This window comes from Nymphalis io, chromosome 9 (assembly GCF_905147045.1).
Source record: "Nymphalis io chromosome 9, ilAglIoxx1.1, whole genome shotgun sequence".
NCBI lineage: Eukaryota > Metazoa > Arthropoda > Insecta > Lepidoptera > Nymphalidae > Nymphalis > Nymphalis io.
Genome location: NC_065896.1, coordinates 12,475,999 through 12,492,748, shown reverse-complemented (window position 1 = coordinate 12,492,748; position 16,750 = coordinate 12,475,999). Strand labels below are relative to the sequence as shown.

Genomic DNA, 16,750 nt, shown 5'->3' with positions numbered 1-16,750 from the left:
TATCCTTTAATAGCAACGGCTTGAGATCTTTCGCGGAGATAAGATGTAAGCCAACGTAGAAGGTCACCATGTATACCGATGTTGTTAAGTTTTTGTAATAACAAATTGTGCGATATCTTATCAAATGCTTTCGAGTAATCAGTGTATACGACATCTACCTGGAAACCAACTTCCATACACTTAATACTGTATGCAAGAACTCACACAGATTGGACTCAGTGGATCGCTTATTAATAAAACCATGTTGGTTACAGGTAAGTAGAGGCCTTAATAATGGAAATATCGTATCATAGACAATCCTTTCAAAAAGTTTTGGAATAACTGACAATTTAGAAATACCGCGATAGTTTTTTATATCGTTTTTATTTCCAGACTTATAAATCGGCGTAATTAAAGATTTTTTCCAAATAGTTGGTAATAATCCGTTGTCCAATGATTTTTTGAAAAGCATTGTTAAAGGCACACATAACACTTTACTGCAGTTTTTTAAGAAAATGGGATGTATTCCATCTGGACCATAACCTTTGGATGTATCTATGTTCGATAAATATCGTTCTACTTTTTTGTCAACAATCTCGATAGAACTGATGATAGTCTGATTTGCGCTAGTAGAATAGTGATCCATTGTTTGATTTCCACTATTATCCTCAAAAACTGAATGAAAATAAGAATTAAACATATTTGCTATATCGTGTCCATTGTATCCAACTTGAGAGTTAAAATACATTACATTAGGTACAGATGTATGACCTTTTTTAGTCTTTATATAGGACCAAAACTGTTTTGAGCTAAAACGAATATTATTCTCTGCTCGTTCCAGAAACTCATTATAACACGTTCCTTCTAAGTTTTTTGATTGTAGACGTAATTCAGAGAACTTGTTATAATCGTTTTGTTGGCCATAAATTTTCCATTTTTTGTGGAATTTTAATTTTTTATTAATTAATTTTATCAAGGGTCGCGTAAACCAGCGTGGATATTTATTGATCTCATTTATACACTTAGACGGGACAAATGTCTCTATAATGTGATTTACGATAAGATAGAACGTATCAACTGCCTGACTAATATCTTTGTTTTTAAATTCGTGTTGCCAGTTAACTTTAGCTAATTCAAAATTAATTTTATCATAATCAGCGCTGTGAAAGCGACGTACAACACGAATAGCTGGATTTAAATTTCGCTCAATGGTATTCATATCAACTTTAATACAAAGGGAAGGATGATGTTCATCTTCAGGTTCTGATAAAGGGTCCACACGAGATATGTTACAATTCAGATTGGAAAGTACTAAGTCTAAGAGCCTGTTATTTAAGTTAAGAATATAATTTAATTGTTGTAATCCAGTAAAATTCATAAAAACAAATATTTGATGTACAAGGAGACATTCCGAGGGATTTAAAATATAAATTGAATTATTATTATTTAATGACCAAACAGCATCTCGTATATTAAAATCACCTGTAATAATTATATCATCTTGTGAATTTTCTATAATCAAATCTGATATAAATTCAAAAAAATTAAGCTGTGAATCCGTTTGAGAATTATTCTGTGGAAAGTAACAACAAAAAAGATGCAGAATTTTCCTAATAATACCGCGTTTAGTTATAATTTTTATATAAGTGACTTCAGCACTAGGAAAATTAGGCAACTGAACATTTCTCACATCAACATCAATTTCGCGACGGACCGCTATCAGAGTACCACCTCCCTTTGTCATTTCTAACTGCTCGTAATCACGGTCGTTACGATAAACATTATATCGAGCATCAAATATTTCACTGTCAAAGATTCCAGGTAAAAGCCAAGTTTCTGTTAGGCAAATAATGTCATAATCGCAATTAAGCACGTTTTTATAAAATTGATTAGTTTTAGTCCGTAAACCTCGGACGTTTTGATAAAAAATATTTAAGAACATGTTGAATACTTAAAACACAAATAATAATTGTATATATTACATATCTGTAATAAAAATTCCTTCATAGTTTCTATTTCTAATAAGTCATAAATAAATGATTCCCGCAATGAACGCTGCTCAGATAAAACGAATAAAATCATAATAGAATATACAACACTAACAATAAAATAATAACTAAAAAAGTCATGAAAATGGACACTAACTAAAAAAGTAAAGTTATGAAAAAATACTAACAAAATAAAATTAGACACTTGAAACTTATGTTTTAAATAAAACAATTTCGCACTTATACGATTTTTTTTAAACAATCTTCAGAAGTGATGTGCAGGACAGGCGAGCTTTCTGTGCGTCTAACCATAATCGTGCAGTTACGTACCCAACAAAACAAATAACCCTTTTCCTTTGACTTTCGCTTTGCCTCATTGAATAAACTTTTATTGCGAGTAGAAAGGTGATCATTAACGTAAATTTGATTTTGCATTCCTGAAAATCCTATATCGCAAGCTCTTATAGTTTTTAATTTTCGAAGCAATGACAAAAAATCGTCTTTTTTGTAACGAGCTTGCATTTTTAAAATAATTGGTTTAGGCCTGATGTCATTGGAATCATTCTTAGTCGCTACTCTTGTGATAAAGTCTATGTCAGTAACCGGGTTCAAAGGGAAATTGCACTTATCAGCGAGCACTTTTATTAACTGTATAAGGTTTTCGCCTTTCTTTTGGGGAACTCCACTAATTTGGATATTTGAACGTCGAACCCATTGTTCATTCTTGTAATGGCTATCTTTTAAATCTTTCATAGAATTCTTTAGCTCATTTAACTCCAATTCGATGTTATGTATTTTTGTAACTTCCTTGTCAAAATTATTAACTTGATCCATGACCATATCAATTGATGATTCAACGAGCTTAATTTTTTTTGTCCATTCGTTTACAGTTTCGGTAACTTTTTTAAACTCATTGGTTATAAAACTTTTAAATGATTCAATAGATGAATTTAAATGAGTGAAACGTTCATCAAAGTGGTCTATTATAGATTTAGTATTCAAGGTCGAATAGGGCTGTGCAAGATCTAAATTGGTTTCGTTGGCGACATTAGGTGTAATGGGACTTATATTATTATTTTTTTTGGTCTGTTTACAACTTGGACATTTCCATTTAGCTTTATTCATCGGTAGAATCTTTTTAAAATCTGCAAGCGAAATTCCCACGCAGCCATGATGATATATATTTAAGCAAGCAGTACATTTAATAGATTCTTCAACTTTCAATAAGCATAAGCAATGTTTACACTCCATTCTATTCGCTTTTAAATAAATGTAGGTAAGCTTTAATGAGTTAACACAGCGTATTCAATTTACCTTGCTCTTAGATAATAACTCGCGCCCAAAAAGTCGTAAGCGCCGCGTATATCGCGTACTTACGCGTTCTCTTCAAATAGTATGCACTTCAATGTAATTACTGTGATTGTTTTAGTATTTTAAATATTTTTATTATACTGTGTCTTTGTATATTATTAAAAACAAGCACAAATATACTTTAATACTTATTTAACAACATGAAATAAAAAGTCACTTCCAATAACACTTTTATAAGGAATTAGGGATTATTTTGTATAGCACAAACGATATAGCACCGTACGTCAACTGTACTGTATGTACATATATGTATAGTATATTTAGGCGTCTACTTTCCCAGCAAGTATTAAATAACAAGCAAACTATTTAATAGTCTCGAATAAAACCATATGGGAAATTAATGTGGCGTTATTTTTATCAAAGGCGCATGAAAAATTAAATTATATCAACATCGCAACTTTCTATCATCCTGGAAATACAAGATATTGTGTGCTACATCTAATGCGGTATTCCGTAACGTTATCAACTTTTTTGATAAGTATTATTGTGGCGAGTGCACAATGCGTCTAAACGCAGCACAAACATCACCTGATCAACTACGTCATTGATCAGGTGATGTTGCAGTGGTCTGATGTATGTCGTCACACGTATGGATACACCCCTTCGGCAATATGGTCGCATGCGCATCTATTGTCCTCGCAGCGACGTCACACGCTTGACCACACCCCCAGCAAGATGGCCGCATGCATCGCTTTTGTTTTCGCCTAGGAGGAGGTCCCAAAAGTGGCAAGCACGCGTGGTGGTCATCGTGAGAGGGGAATGCCTATATAAGCGCTGTTGTTGTTGTTTATTTTTAATTAATTATTTCAATTATTTCTACTGTACGCTCTAATGTAAACATTGTTGACTTGTCACAATAAATAACTCTTAAAGACTCCACGAAGTTCTATTACGTACTAGCGCAACTGGAACCACAGCACACGGCGGAAATAAGGGACCTGGTCGTAGCTCCACCTTCCACCGGCAGGTACGACAAATTAAAAGCCGAATTAATACGGAGGCTGTTAGCTTCACAAGAGCGTAAAATAAAACAACTGCTAATGCACGAGGAACTCGGTGATAGAAAGCCCACACAATTTTTACGGCATCTACAACACCTAGCTGGGCCAACTGTTCCAACCGATTTTATCCGTACCATCTGGTCAAGTCGACTCCCAACGCATTTGCAGACGTGTATAGCAACGCAGCATACGAAGATGAGCCTTGAAGACATGGCAGAGCTTGCCGACCGTATCAACGAAATCGTTCCAGCAACATTGCAAGTGTCCGAGCAAGTAGTCGTGCCAGTAGCCGGTCGAGTAGCCGGGCAAGTAGCTAGTGCATCTAGTTCCACTCTAGGAGTACCAAGTACTAGTTTCGAAAGCCTGAACCAGACCGTAGCTGAGCTGAGCAAGCAGATGGAGATACTTAGCATGCAACTTAACCGAAGACAGCCACGATCCCGCTCACGATTCGCCATAGACAGATCGCGACGACATTCCCGCGCACGTTCCCGCTCACAAACAAATAACTACCCGTACTGTTGGTACCATTATAGATTCGGCGAGCGCGCACGCAAATGTATTCAACCATGTAGCTACAAGAAGATGGGAAACGCTCAAGGCAGCCAGTAGTGGCGGTAAACGACTGCCTTACAATTTCGGGCCGCCTGTTCATCACGGATCGCAAGACCAAAGTGCAATATTTAGTTGACACCGGTTCAGACCTCTGTGTCTTTCCAAGATCCGCTGTTCGGGAACCTAGAAACAAAACGGGATACGAATTGTTCGCTGCAAATGGGACTATCATTTACACATATGGCTTCCTCCCCTTAACGCTGGATCTAGGACTTAGGCGCGCTTTCACGTGGCGTTTCGTCGTAGCAGACGTCTCAAAGCCCATCATCGGCGTCGACTTTTTAAGTTACTACAACCTGCTAGTCGATTGTCGCAACCAGCGCCTCGTTGACGGTGTTACCACACTTGCTGTTGCATACAGACATACAGACGGACGCTTCAGATACAGCAATAGGTGCTGTGCTGCAACAGTTCAAGAACAATGAATGGCAACCCTTAGCATTATTTTCGAGGAAGCTAAGTCCATCGCAGAAAAAGTACAGCCCATATGACCGAGAGTTATTGGCAGTGTATGACGCAATTAGACATTTCAGATTTATGGTGGAAGCTCGGACATTTTGTATCATCACGGACCATAAACCACTTACGTTTGTCTTTGCTAATCACCGAGAGAACAGTTCGCCACGCCAGTTTCGCTACTTGGACTTTATAAGCCAATTCACCACAGACTTCAGATATGTAGCTGGTAAAGACAATATTGTTGCAGATGCCCTTTCGCGTATCGAGGCAGTTTCTATACCCTTAGATTACCACTCCCTGGTCAAAGCACAAGAGGCGGACAGTGAGCTACAGGACCTGCTGAAAAATGGGTCTTCGCTTAGGTTGAAGAAAATACGATTAGAGTCAGAGCCAGCTCTTCTGGTATACTGCGATGTCTCTCAAAGTAATCCTCGACCATTCATCACACCTTCATATCGCAAGCAGGTATTCGATTCTCTCCACAATTTAAGCCATCCAGGAGCCAAGCCTACGGTCAAGTTAGTTACAGAGCGCTGCATTTGGCCTGGTATCCGCAAAGACTGTCGACAATGGGTAAAGGAGTGTCAACAATGTCAGCAAAGCAAAGTGACCAGACACACTCAAGCTCCGCTACAAGCCTTCGAAAGCCCTTCCGCACGTTTTCGACACATCCACTTGGATTTGATAGGTCCTTTACCTTCATGTTTAGGTTACAGGTACTGCCTAACCATCGTGGACCGCTACACGAGGTGGCCAGAAGTCTACCCACTACAGGACATCACCGCCGAAAGCTGCATTGCTGTCCTTTCCAGTGGTTGGATATCACGGTTCGGGTGCCCCGAACACATCACCACTGACCGTGGACGGCAGTTTGAGTCGGGCGCTTTCAAAGAACTGGTCAAGCTCATCGGTGCCAACCATCATACCACAACGGCATATCATCCGGCAGCTAATGGTATGGTAGAAAGACTACACCGTCAATTAAAAGCCGCAATTGCCTGTCATTCTACCCCGAACTGGGTAGAAGTGTTACCTTGGGTATTACTAGGTATACGCAGCGCATACAAAGATGACATTAAAGCTTCAACTGCCGAACTTGTCTACGGGGAACCACTGCGGTTACCTGGACAGTTCTTCTCATCAGCACCCCCAACCATCGAGGACATCACCGAATTCATTGGTAAAATCCGAACACATGTCAATAAATTAAGGCCACAACCATCATCTTGGCACACAAGTTCTAATCAAACTTTTTACATAGCAAAAGACCTTATGCTTACCTCGCACGTATTTATCCGGCAGGGTCCCCATCGGAAACCCCTTCAAGCACCTTATTCAGGTCCATACAGGGTGCTGCGACGCGAGGAGAAAACCTTTGACATCGACGTACAAGGCAAAACGCAGCGAATCAGCATAGACAGACTGAAACCAGCTTACATACTCGCTGAGGACCAGACAGACCAGAATATCAAAGTTCAGGAGAAGTCTGATGCCATCCCTGCCAGTAAAACCAGGAGTGATAGAGTGGTCAGATTCCCAAACTATTATCGCCCGTAGTCACGGTCTCGGTGGGGGAGTAGTGTGGCGAGTGCACAATGCGTCTAAACGCAGCACAAACATCACCTGATCAACTACGTCATTGATCAGGTGATGTTGCAGTGGTCTGATGTATGTCGTCACACGTATGGATACACCCCTTCGGCAATATGGTCGCATGCGCATCTATTGTCCTCGCAGCGACGTCACACGCTTGACCACACCACCAGCAAGATGGCCGCATGCATCGCTTTTGTTTTCGCCTAGGAGGAGGTCCCAAAAGTGGCAAGCACGCGTGGTGGTCATCGTGAGAGGGGAATGCCTATATAAGCGCTGTTGTTGTTGTTTATTTTTAATTAATTATTTCAATTATTTCAGGAGTTTTAATTGGTGGTTAAGCTACGACCCGCTTTATTATTTTTATCAAGCTATACTTGATTACATATCCCTTTTCGTAATATTTTGAATAGTAACAACCTGTGTCCCACTGCTGGGCTAACTTCTCGCCTTTGAGGAGAAGGTTTAGAGCTTATTCCATGCTCTAATGCGGGTTGGTGAAGAAAACTATACTTCGTAAAGAAGAAGTTAATGGTTACTATAGAAATAACGTCTGATCTATTCAAACCTAGCCTGGTGGTAAGAATGCGTGAATCTTAACCAATGATCGTGGGTTCAAATCCGGGCAAGCACATCTGAATTTTCATGTACTTAATTTGTGATTATCATGTGTTTGACGGTGAAGGAAAACATCGTGAGGAAACCTGCATGTGTTTAATTTCACTGAAATTCTGCCACATGTGTATTCCACCAACCCGCATTGGAGCAGCGTGATGGAATAAGCTAAAAACCTTCTCAAAAAGGAAAAAAAAAACTTTTTGACTCTATAGCTCTCTTCTAATTTGATAAAGAAGTGCTAGTGTAAAAGGATCTATTTATCACGTTCTAGATAAGCTGAACAGAAAAGGAAAGTGTGGTTAGCAACATTTCAAGATAAATTTTGCCAGAGCTATTTGCATCTTAATCTGAGTATCATTTTGGAGACAGTTTTTGTGTCTACGTTTTCAATTCAAACGGAGAACAAGTATTTTTTTTTTATATTCGCCGGGAGGGCAAAAGACTCTACTCCACCTGATGATAAGTGGCAGTAGAGTCCAAGCGCGACGACGGCCAGTACAGACGGGAAAAACGTTCTGCACTAGCCGCCTTCGCCTTGCCGGCCCGCAAGATGCCTCTTCACGCCTCGTTTGAGGGGAACACGGTGAGGTGGTAAGAAACTCCATTTTTTGAAAGGAGTTGCCAAATTTCTTTGTTCCCGATGGAATTGATGTCACAGTTAGGCGGTGACATCGATAACCAGCTCGCGTGGACTTAAGAAGGAAGGGGGAAGCAGGAATTAGAGAGAATAATTCCTCAGAGCACTCGCCGTGATACAGTCGATAGAAAGCGCTATTTATATTTTATAAGACCGCATTTAGTAAATTACTTTTTTTTTTGTATAGGCTGTTTTCACAAATATGCAATTCATATTATTATCTTAAAACAAATTAGGGATATTATGTATACATATTTCTTTTACCTTTATCATCATTGGCTAATTATGCTAAAATCATATTTTTTTCTTTCTCTATCTACTCTCTGATTGGTTAAAATTGTGAAATCCACATACATACGTGTACACACTACAAATATTTAATATAATGACACTATTTACATAAAATATAGGCCTTCGCATGTATTCTTACCCGTCACGGCTTAAACTTTGCCCGCAAAATTATTCGTAACTCTTACACATGTTGTGGGTGGTTTACAATTAAAATAATCCCATGTAAGCAAGCCTCGCCGAGTTAGACCGCAGCTTCACAAGTTGGTTGAAGATACGTGACACTGAACACAGTACAGTCAACAACGTATATAAGACGAGGAAATATCTAAAGTTGAAATATTTTTAGTTTTTGTTTAACAAAAAAAATTGAATGTATGAAATAAATACCTAGTACATTAACAACGATCGAATATTTACTAATTAATAATTAAATAATTTGGTAATTTACACTCAAGTTAGAAAATATTAAACATAGAACAACTTTCTTCACTTCTCAAATTTTTATCTTGCAGAAGAACCGCTATTACGCGTTTTCTTCATAAGAAGTGGGGTCGTGGAACACGCCGGAATACCTACTAAAAATTAACAGTACCAAATCACTTCGGGACGATCACACACCTGCCTGCGTAAGTGATATTTAAAGAATTCCATGTAAACAGCTAACTTTCATACATAACTAATCAATGCTGGTTAATTTAGGCTTATTTATTTTACTTGGCTGCTTCATTTTTCGCAGAAAATCGCATTCAAAGGGGAAATCCTGCTAGCATTCTTGCCACCATTCCACGCGGCCATGATTTGTACAGTAACTGTTTTTAATTTTTATTTATTTAAGGTAAAGCCAAGGAAAATCAAGGATCCCTACAGTAATATCTAACATCAAAATAATTAATTTATGGTTCGAATTCAATTACGATGGTATTCGATGAAATGCAAAGGGTAATGCTGAAACTGCACTTTGTACGTTCGCATTTTTATATTGTATAAGGTTTGATCTAAACCTATTGATATAAAACATAGATCAAAACTTCCTATATACACATATATTTATAGGCGACAGTATATAAACTTAAATCTGTATTGAAATTATTTTAAAGGTACTACTATTAAATTCTAAACTGCTTATTGTAACTAATAGTATTATTTAAAATTAAGTTAATTTATATCAAGAATAGAAATTGACATAATCAGTAGCTTAAGACATTAACATATAAATATCACTTTAATAATTCGCTTAATAATATAATAATTTTATTTTTGTGTTAAATAATTTCATATTATAAGTAACGTAAAATCTACAGTTTTACAGTTCTATAAATGTCCCACTGCTGGGATAAGGCCTCCTCTCCTTTTAAAGAGGATTTGAAGCGTATACCATCAATTTTTATCGGTCACATCCAATTTTTTTTAGATGCTTTACTTTACCGCCGAGGTCAAGATAAATTATAAACACAAATTGAGCAAATAAAAATCATTAATACTAGTCCGGGCTTGAACTAGGAATCATCGGTCAAGATGATCTACCAACCACTGACCCATCACGGCTATTAGTAAATCCGTTTCAAATAAACTGATTCTTATACAATATGTAACTTTATCTGCCTCGAATATTAAATAGAGTTAACTACAACCTGAGGACATACCTAAGTAGAACAAAGTTTAAATCTAGATGTTTCCAAAAAAATCCGTAAATTTTCAAAAATTTGAATCAGATATTAAAAATAAATAACCACTTCTGTATTTTAATCGATTGGTAATAATTTATTCGGACAATTATATCCAGTCCAACATAATATGTAGATCATATTTATATTCTTTGAATAGCGCTTAAAATACTCAATAACTCAAATCCTGAAATGTTGGTAACAAATCAAAATGTTAACAACTTTATATAAGCATATTTTCAATTAAAAGATCCAATTAAATCGCAAAAGGAGTTGTTTTTGAGTTATACAACTTTGCGGCACTCGCTACATGCATGACATTACCAGTTTTTGCTGAACTACCTCTCCCTTCCGATGAAATAGCAAACACAGATAAACGGCGGTACGTGTGACCATTTTCAGAGTTCAACTGATTGGTCGTTTTAAAATCTCGCGGAATACAAACGATCCCACTTAAAAGTTTGATGCGTTCCGAATAAATTCCATTAACGTTTTATGGTTTTACATTTTAAACAGATGTTTGGTGTGAAATTTCTGAAACGGATATAAATGCGATTAAGCAATAACCATACCTATAATATAAATAAATTAAATAGAAATTGTTAGAAAACCGGTTATCCAAAAATCATTTAATTGTTATTGAAGTTATTTTATATTTATGAAAAAAATACTATAAGTAAAGTGGGTGTGAAATTATTTACATTAAATAAATTAAATAATCCAAATAACGTTACTCAGACAAATTATAATTTCGTAAACTTTATCATTATAATGGCAGTACACCTAAACAAGTTCTAACTTAATCCGCAAGTTGGTGTGAACGGCACAGCTGTTCTCTTATTTATTTTTACTCAACATAAAACTTACAACGAAACGCTTTCGGCGGTACATAGACGCGAACTTTGCGTGGGACTTAGAAGTTTTACACGTGTTTAAAAGAAACGAAAATGTACGATGCATTTTAAAATAAGCTCTCGTACAATCATTACATTCGTAGTTTTTTAGGCATTTACAATGCACAAGCAAATAAACAGGTTCCTATTAAGGGTAATGAAATAATTGATATTCATCTTTATTCTAGTTTTTTTTTAATTGAGAATATATATAGTTAACAGTCTGGTAAAAAGGTCACCTGTAAGTATAAGTGGTCGACAGACATTCGAACTGTTAGAAATATTAACTATCACTGACTTATAATAATAATAATATCCTGGGACATTATTCACACACGGCCATCTGATCCCAAATTAAGCAGAGCTTGTACTATGGAAACCAGACAACTGATATACTACATATACTACTTTTTTTTTGTAAATACTTATATAGAGATCCAGACTTAGGACAAACAGACATGTTCATGCTCACAAATGTCTGTCCTAGGTGGGAATCGAACCCACAACCTTCGGCGTGAAAGGCAAGTATCTACCAACCACGCCAACCGGCCCGTCAATATTAACTTTTATTAATCTCTATGCACCATCAACCTCAGGAATTAAGACGTTATGTCTGTAGAAGTAAAACAGACACTCTGTTTTACTTCTCACTCACCGTTGAAACCAAAATACAACAATACTAAGTATTGCTATTGGCAGTAGAATATATTACTATGAGTGGGTTGGTCCACCCACGGGCTTGCTTAACCACAAAGTTTGTATGGTAATATATACGCAATTTGAACGCTGATTTTCAGAATAAAGATCCAATTTTTTTTTTTTTTTTTTTATAGAATAGGAAGGTGGACGAGCATGGGTGGTGGGCCACCTGATGGTAAGTGGTCACCAAACGCCCTTAGACATTGGCATTCTAAGAGATGTCAACCATCGCTTATAGCCAATGCGCCACCAACCTTGGGAACTAAGATTTTATGTCCCTTGTGCCTGTAATTACACTGGCTCACTCACCCTTCAAACCGGAACACAACAATATCAAGTATTGCTGTTTTGCGGTAGAATATCTGATGAGTGGGTGGTACCTACCCAGACGAGCTTGCACAAAGCCCTACCACCAATTACGTAGCGTTGTGTACAATACAGACCCAAAATGCTCAATTCGTGTAAGATTCATATTATAAGTACTTAGAATACTTGGTTGTTACAATTATCTGAATAATAATTACACATTATTAATTCTCGAATGATAGTTAATAAATATACATTTGAAATTGCATTTTATGAAGAACATATTAATCTTCTCATTATGTATTTAAAAATCGAACATAATCTGCTAACAATGTGAAGCTACCATAACTGACATCGAAAACATTACAACTTAGTACATATTAATACGCATTACATTATATTGGTCTATTAGTATTTCCAATTTTTGACTGCCTCGTTGGTCAAGTGGCTACGTATAAGGCCGTAGAACCAGAGGTCCTGATCTTAAATCTTAGGTCGGGCTATTAAAAAGTTATTGAGTTTTTCTGTCGAATATTCTCAGTAGCAGCGCGGAGTCTGGAAGATGGAAGTGTGTACACTCCCCGTGCCTCGGAAAACTTGTAAAGCCGTTCGTCCTGCGCTTCTTCCGGTCGTGTCGGATTGCCGTCCCATCGGATTATGAGAGTTAGGGAATAGAGAGTGTACCTATGTTTGTGCACTATAATATCTCCTGCGCAGTTGGCTAATCTTTCTTGAGATTGGCTGCCGTGGCCGAAATCGGTCAGGAAGACATTATTATTTTCAATTTAATTTAAAGATGTCAAACTGTTAAGAATAATTTCAGTATATTAAGCGAAAAGTATTCGATTAAAAATAATTCCTGCAGAATGTTTACGTTTCGTACAATGTTGAAATGTTTATTCATTGTTCCAACGGTTATTTAGACAACAAACAGTTTTGTTGGTCTCCTCGGAAAAAGTGAAAACAGAGCAGTCAGTAATTGAAAACACTCCAGAATGGACGCAAGAACTTTGTCCATTTTCTTTTTACTTCTAACGCCAGTTGTTATTGTAAGTAGGACAAAGGGAACTAACTGGAATATACTGTTTTCTTGTGATAATTTACCAACTAAGACTTTATTTTAATTATCGTTTCAGTTTAAATTTTTGTTACTTCTTGTTTTTTTATGTTGTATACCGGTAATTCATTTAAATTAGAAACAAACAGAGAATAATATCTACTGGTACATTTTGTAAAAAAATATTACGAGTGAAAACTTTAAGGAAAAATCATACACAACTATAATATCTTAAGTAATTATGAAAGAGTTTGTAAATCTTATTAACTGAGAGCAATTTTAGGATTAATATCATTGAAGTGATAATTATATTTTATATATAGGTGGTAGGACTTTGCATAAGCCCGCCTGGGTTGGTACCACCCGCTTGTCAGTTATTCGCGTGTTATGGTTATGAGAGTGAGTAAGCTATTGTAATTATAGGCACGGATATAACGGATACGATATCTTTGTTCCTAAGTTTATCGGTGCATTAGCGAAGTAAGGAATGGTTAATATCTCTTAAATCACCAATGTCTATAAGTGGTGGTGACCACTTACCACTAAGTGACCCATTCGCCGGTCCACCCACGTATAAAAAAATAAATATTAATTTTTTTTTATTTGGAAGCATCAATTCATAGAGTATTTATTGTCTTTTTTTTTCTAGAAACCTTGGCAAACACTGGACACAGAATCGAGTCGAGAAATTCAAAGACATTTACATTACCATGCGAAACGACATATGTTACCCCGAGATAGTGAAAGAAAAAGCCAAATAACCACGAAAAGATCAAAAGAATTCAGAAAAAAGGTATTTTGATAAGATGATTTCTGAATGTAACGATAAAAAATATTTTTAAATAGCTTAATAGGAGCAGACGTAAATTATGATACTAACGTATAATAATTAATTTCTTGTAAAAACTAACTAATAATTAAACCTAAAATGAAAGTAAATGTTAATAATAAATTTATTTACAGCCTTCAGGGCATCTCAAGCCACTCCAAGAAGATGATATGGAAAACGATGAATTCATCTCCGTAGCCATTGGGCCACCAGCAATACGACCGTATGAAAAAATGGTTAAACATCGAAACAAAACTTTTAATCGCACAACAAATTCTGAAGAAACAGCAGCATCGAAACTCGTCAAAGATGTTTTGATACAAATGGGAAGAGAATTCTTAACACGTCAAGTAAATGAAGATTTTGTATTCGGACAATACGTTGGAAACTCTATGAGAAACTTGACTAATGATTTGAGGCTAAAGATGCAGCACGAAATTTTAGATTTAATAGTTAAATATCAAAGAATGAATCGCGAAGGGCAGAAAACAACGTCCCTTGAAGTAAAAAATATGAATACCGTGTTAAAAGAAACACAAAACGAGAAAAAAACAGCAAATGATACTGAAGATGGATGGCCTGATTTTACTAATTTAGCTAAGATTGTCGGTTAGATATAATTATAAAACTAATGAAAATAATATTATATGAATACCTTAAATCTTTTGCTCAACTCTGACTCAATTGACATTAAAATTATAGAATATAATAAGCTCCAAGTCCGTCACTCAATAAGTCAGTATCCATCCAACGGTATTACAGGCTATTTTGAAGTTATAGACATGTTTGCAATGCTTATTACAAAAATACAGTATGAATAACATTTCTACCGCGCTCGTCCACACTGGGCGATATGAGCGACTTCAATAATCCTTGGTAAGGAAACGAAGCGAGTATTAGATACGATCCGTTTCCCTTTACAATATTTAAGTTATTTTCTATATATAATTTATCGGATAATTTGGTCAATTATTAAGGTTAAGTTAATAATAATAGCTTCCTTGAACACGAATCTCGACTAGTTCTCCTGTCAATTTTAAATAATTAACTTAAAATTATATTTATAGAAATTCCCCGGTTCCTTCAAACGAGGCGTGAAGAGGCATCTTGCGGGCCGGCATGACGGGGGCGGCCAGTGCAGAACATTCTTCCCGACTGTACTGGCCGTCGTCGCGTTTGGACTCTACTAATACTTACCATCAGGTGGAGTAGAGTCATTTGCCCTCCCGGCGCATATAAAAAAAAATATATTTATAGAAAACCAATAAATAAATATGGAGTAAAATAAATTAAAACATAATTTTGTCAGGGAAATATACATATTTTTTTATTATTATAATAATATAGCAACAATATTATATAGTACATAGTATGCACGCCACGCACACACGAGGGAGTAGAGAACGGCAGCAAAGAACGTCACACCGTCATGGCATACGAGGCGGTCTTTCCTCAAAACGCGTCACTAGATATTACAAATAAAAAAAGCTGTCACCAAAACTTTTTTTTTCTGCTATAACGAATTATTACTCGCTCTTGTTGGCACTGTAAGTTCAATCTAAATGCATGTTTCCACGGATTGTTAACACCTAAACACGGAGCGACGCTAACTCGACTTATCCTATCTAATACGGATCTGCCGGCTCCCATTACAGCGTTTCAAAGCAATTTGCCATCTGAAAAGGATATTTTTCCACTATTTTTATTCATTGCTCTGAATGGTCTTTCATATTAGCCCGCACGAGGATAAGACTTTTAGTTTTCAAAAGGACTTCTGTAAAATACTCAATATTGACTTCAAATATTATAATGTGAGCTACGAATATTTTTTTTTTGTTTTACTCTCTTCTTCCTTTGCATAATTTAGGATTTAAAAATTATAAAGTTCCCATTTAGAGTAAGTATGTAATTAAATTAACTATAAAATAATAAAAACTTTACTTTAAGAAAGAAAAATTAAGAAGTGTTACTCTTTTTATTAAAAATATCTGTTGTGAGTTACTAAAATTGGTACTGAATGTTCCAATTTCATAAAAATGTTCTATTGAGAAATACCCGACATGTTTCGGAAAGACTACGATTCTGATCATCAGGAAGCGGATGCGGTTGGCTACGCATGTTACGTCACATCCGGCGTGAAATGTTGAAACGGAAATTTAATAATAATATTACTATGATCACTCAGTTGGTATGACAAACATGACACCAGTTAAGATATATTTTACAAAATTCAACTTCGAAGAGATTTTTCGCAATCGTCAAAGGTAAAGTTCTACAACCTATGTACTTGAAACTTACCAAAATCACGTAGAAGGAGAATTATTATATATTAATATATATAATAATTTTATTTTTTTTATATGCCCCGGGATGGCAAATGACTCTACTCCACCTGATGGTAAGTGGTAGTAGAGTCCAAACGCGACGACTGCCAGTACAGTCGGGAAGAATGTTCTGTACCAGCCGTCCCCGCCTTGCCGGCCCGCAAGATGCTTCTTCACGCCTCGTTTGAAGGAACCCGGGTTGTAAGAGGAGGGGAACACGTGAGCTGGTAAGGAATTCCATTTTTTGGTAGTGCGACAAAGAAAGAAGTTGCCAAATGTCTTTGTGCGCGATGGAATTGATGTCACAGTTAGGCGGTGACATCGAGAAACAGCTCGCGTGGACTTAAGAAGGAAGGGGGAAGCAGGAATTAGAGAGAATAATTCCTCAGAGCACTCACCGTGATACAGTCGATAGAAAGCGCTCAG

The 16,750-nt window shown here is 36.5% G+C and overlaps 1 protein-coding gene across 1 annotated transcript; it reads left to right on the top strand.

The window, feature by feature from the left end:
* Positions 1-13,109: 13,109 nt before the first annotated feature.
* LOC126770650 (uncharacterized) lies at positions 13,110-14,614 on the top strand. Its single transcript, XM_050490158.1, has 3 exons — positions 13,110-13,163; positions 13,821-13,964; positions 14,135-14,614. Exons 1-3 carry the CDS (start codon positions 13,110-13,112, stop codon positions 14,612-14,614), a joined length of 678 nt encoding a protein of 225 aa, XP_050346115.1.
* The last annotated feature ends 2,136 nt before the right edge of the window (positions 14,615-16,750 follow it).

Coding starts and splice junctions, on each gene's coding strand:
- LOC126770650 (XM_050490158.1), top strand. CDS start 13,110: ATGGACGCAAGAACTTTGTCCATTTTCTTTTTACTTCTAACGCCAGTT. Junction 13,164..13,820: donor TTCTAACGCCAGTTGTTATT/GTAAGTAGGACA, acceptor TTTTTTTTCTAG/AAACCTTGGCAAACACTGGA. Junction 13,965..14,134: donor CAAAAGAATTCAGAAAAAAG/GTATTTTGATAA, acceptor ATTTATTTACAG/CCTTCAGGGCATCTCAAGCC.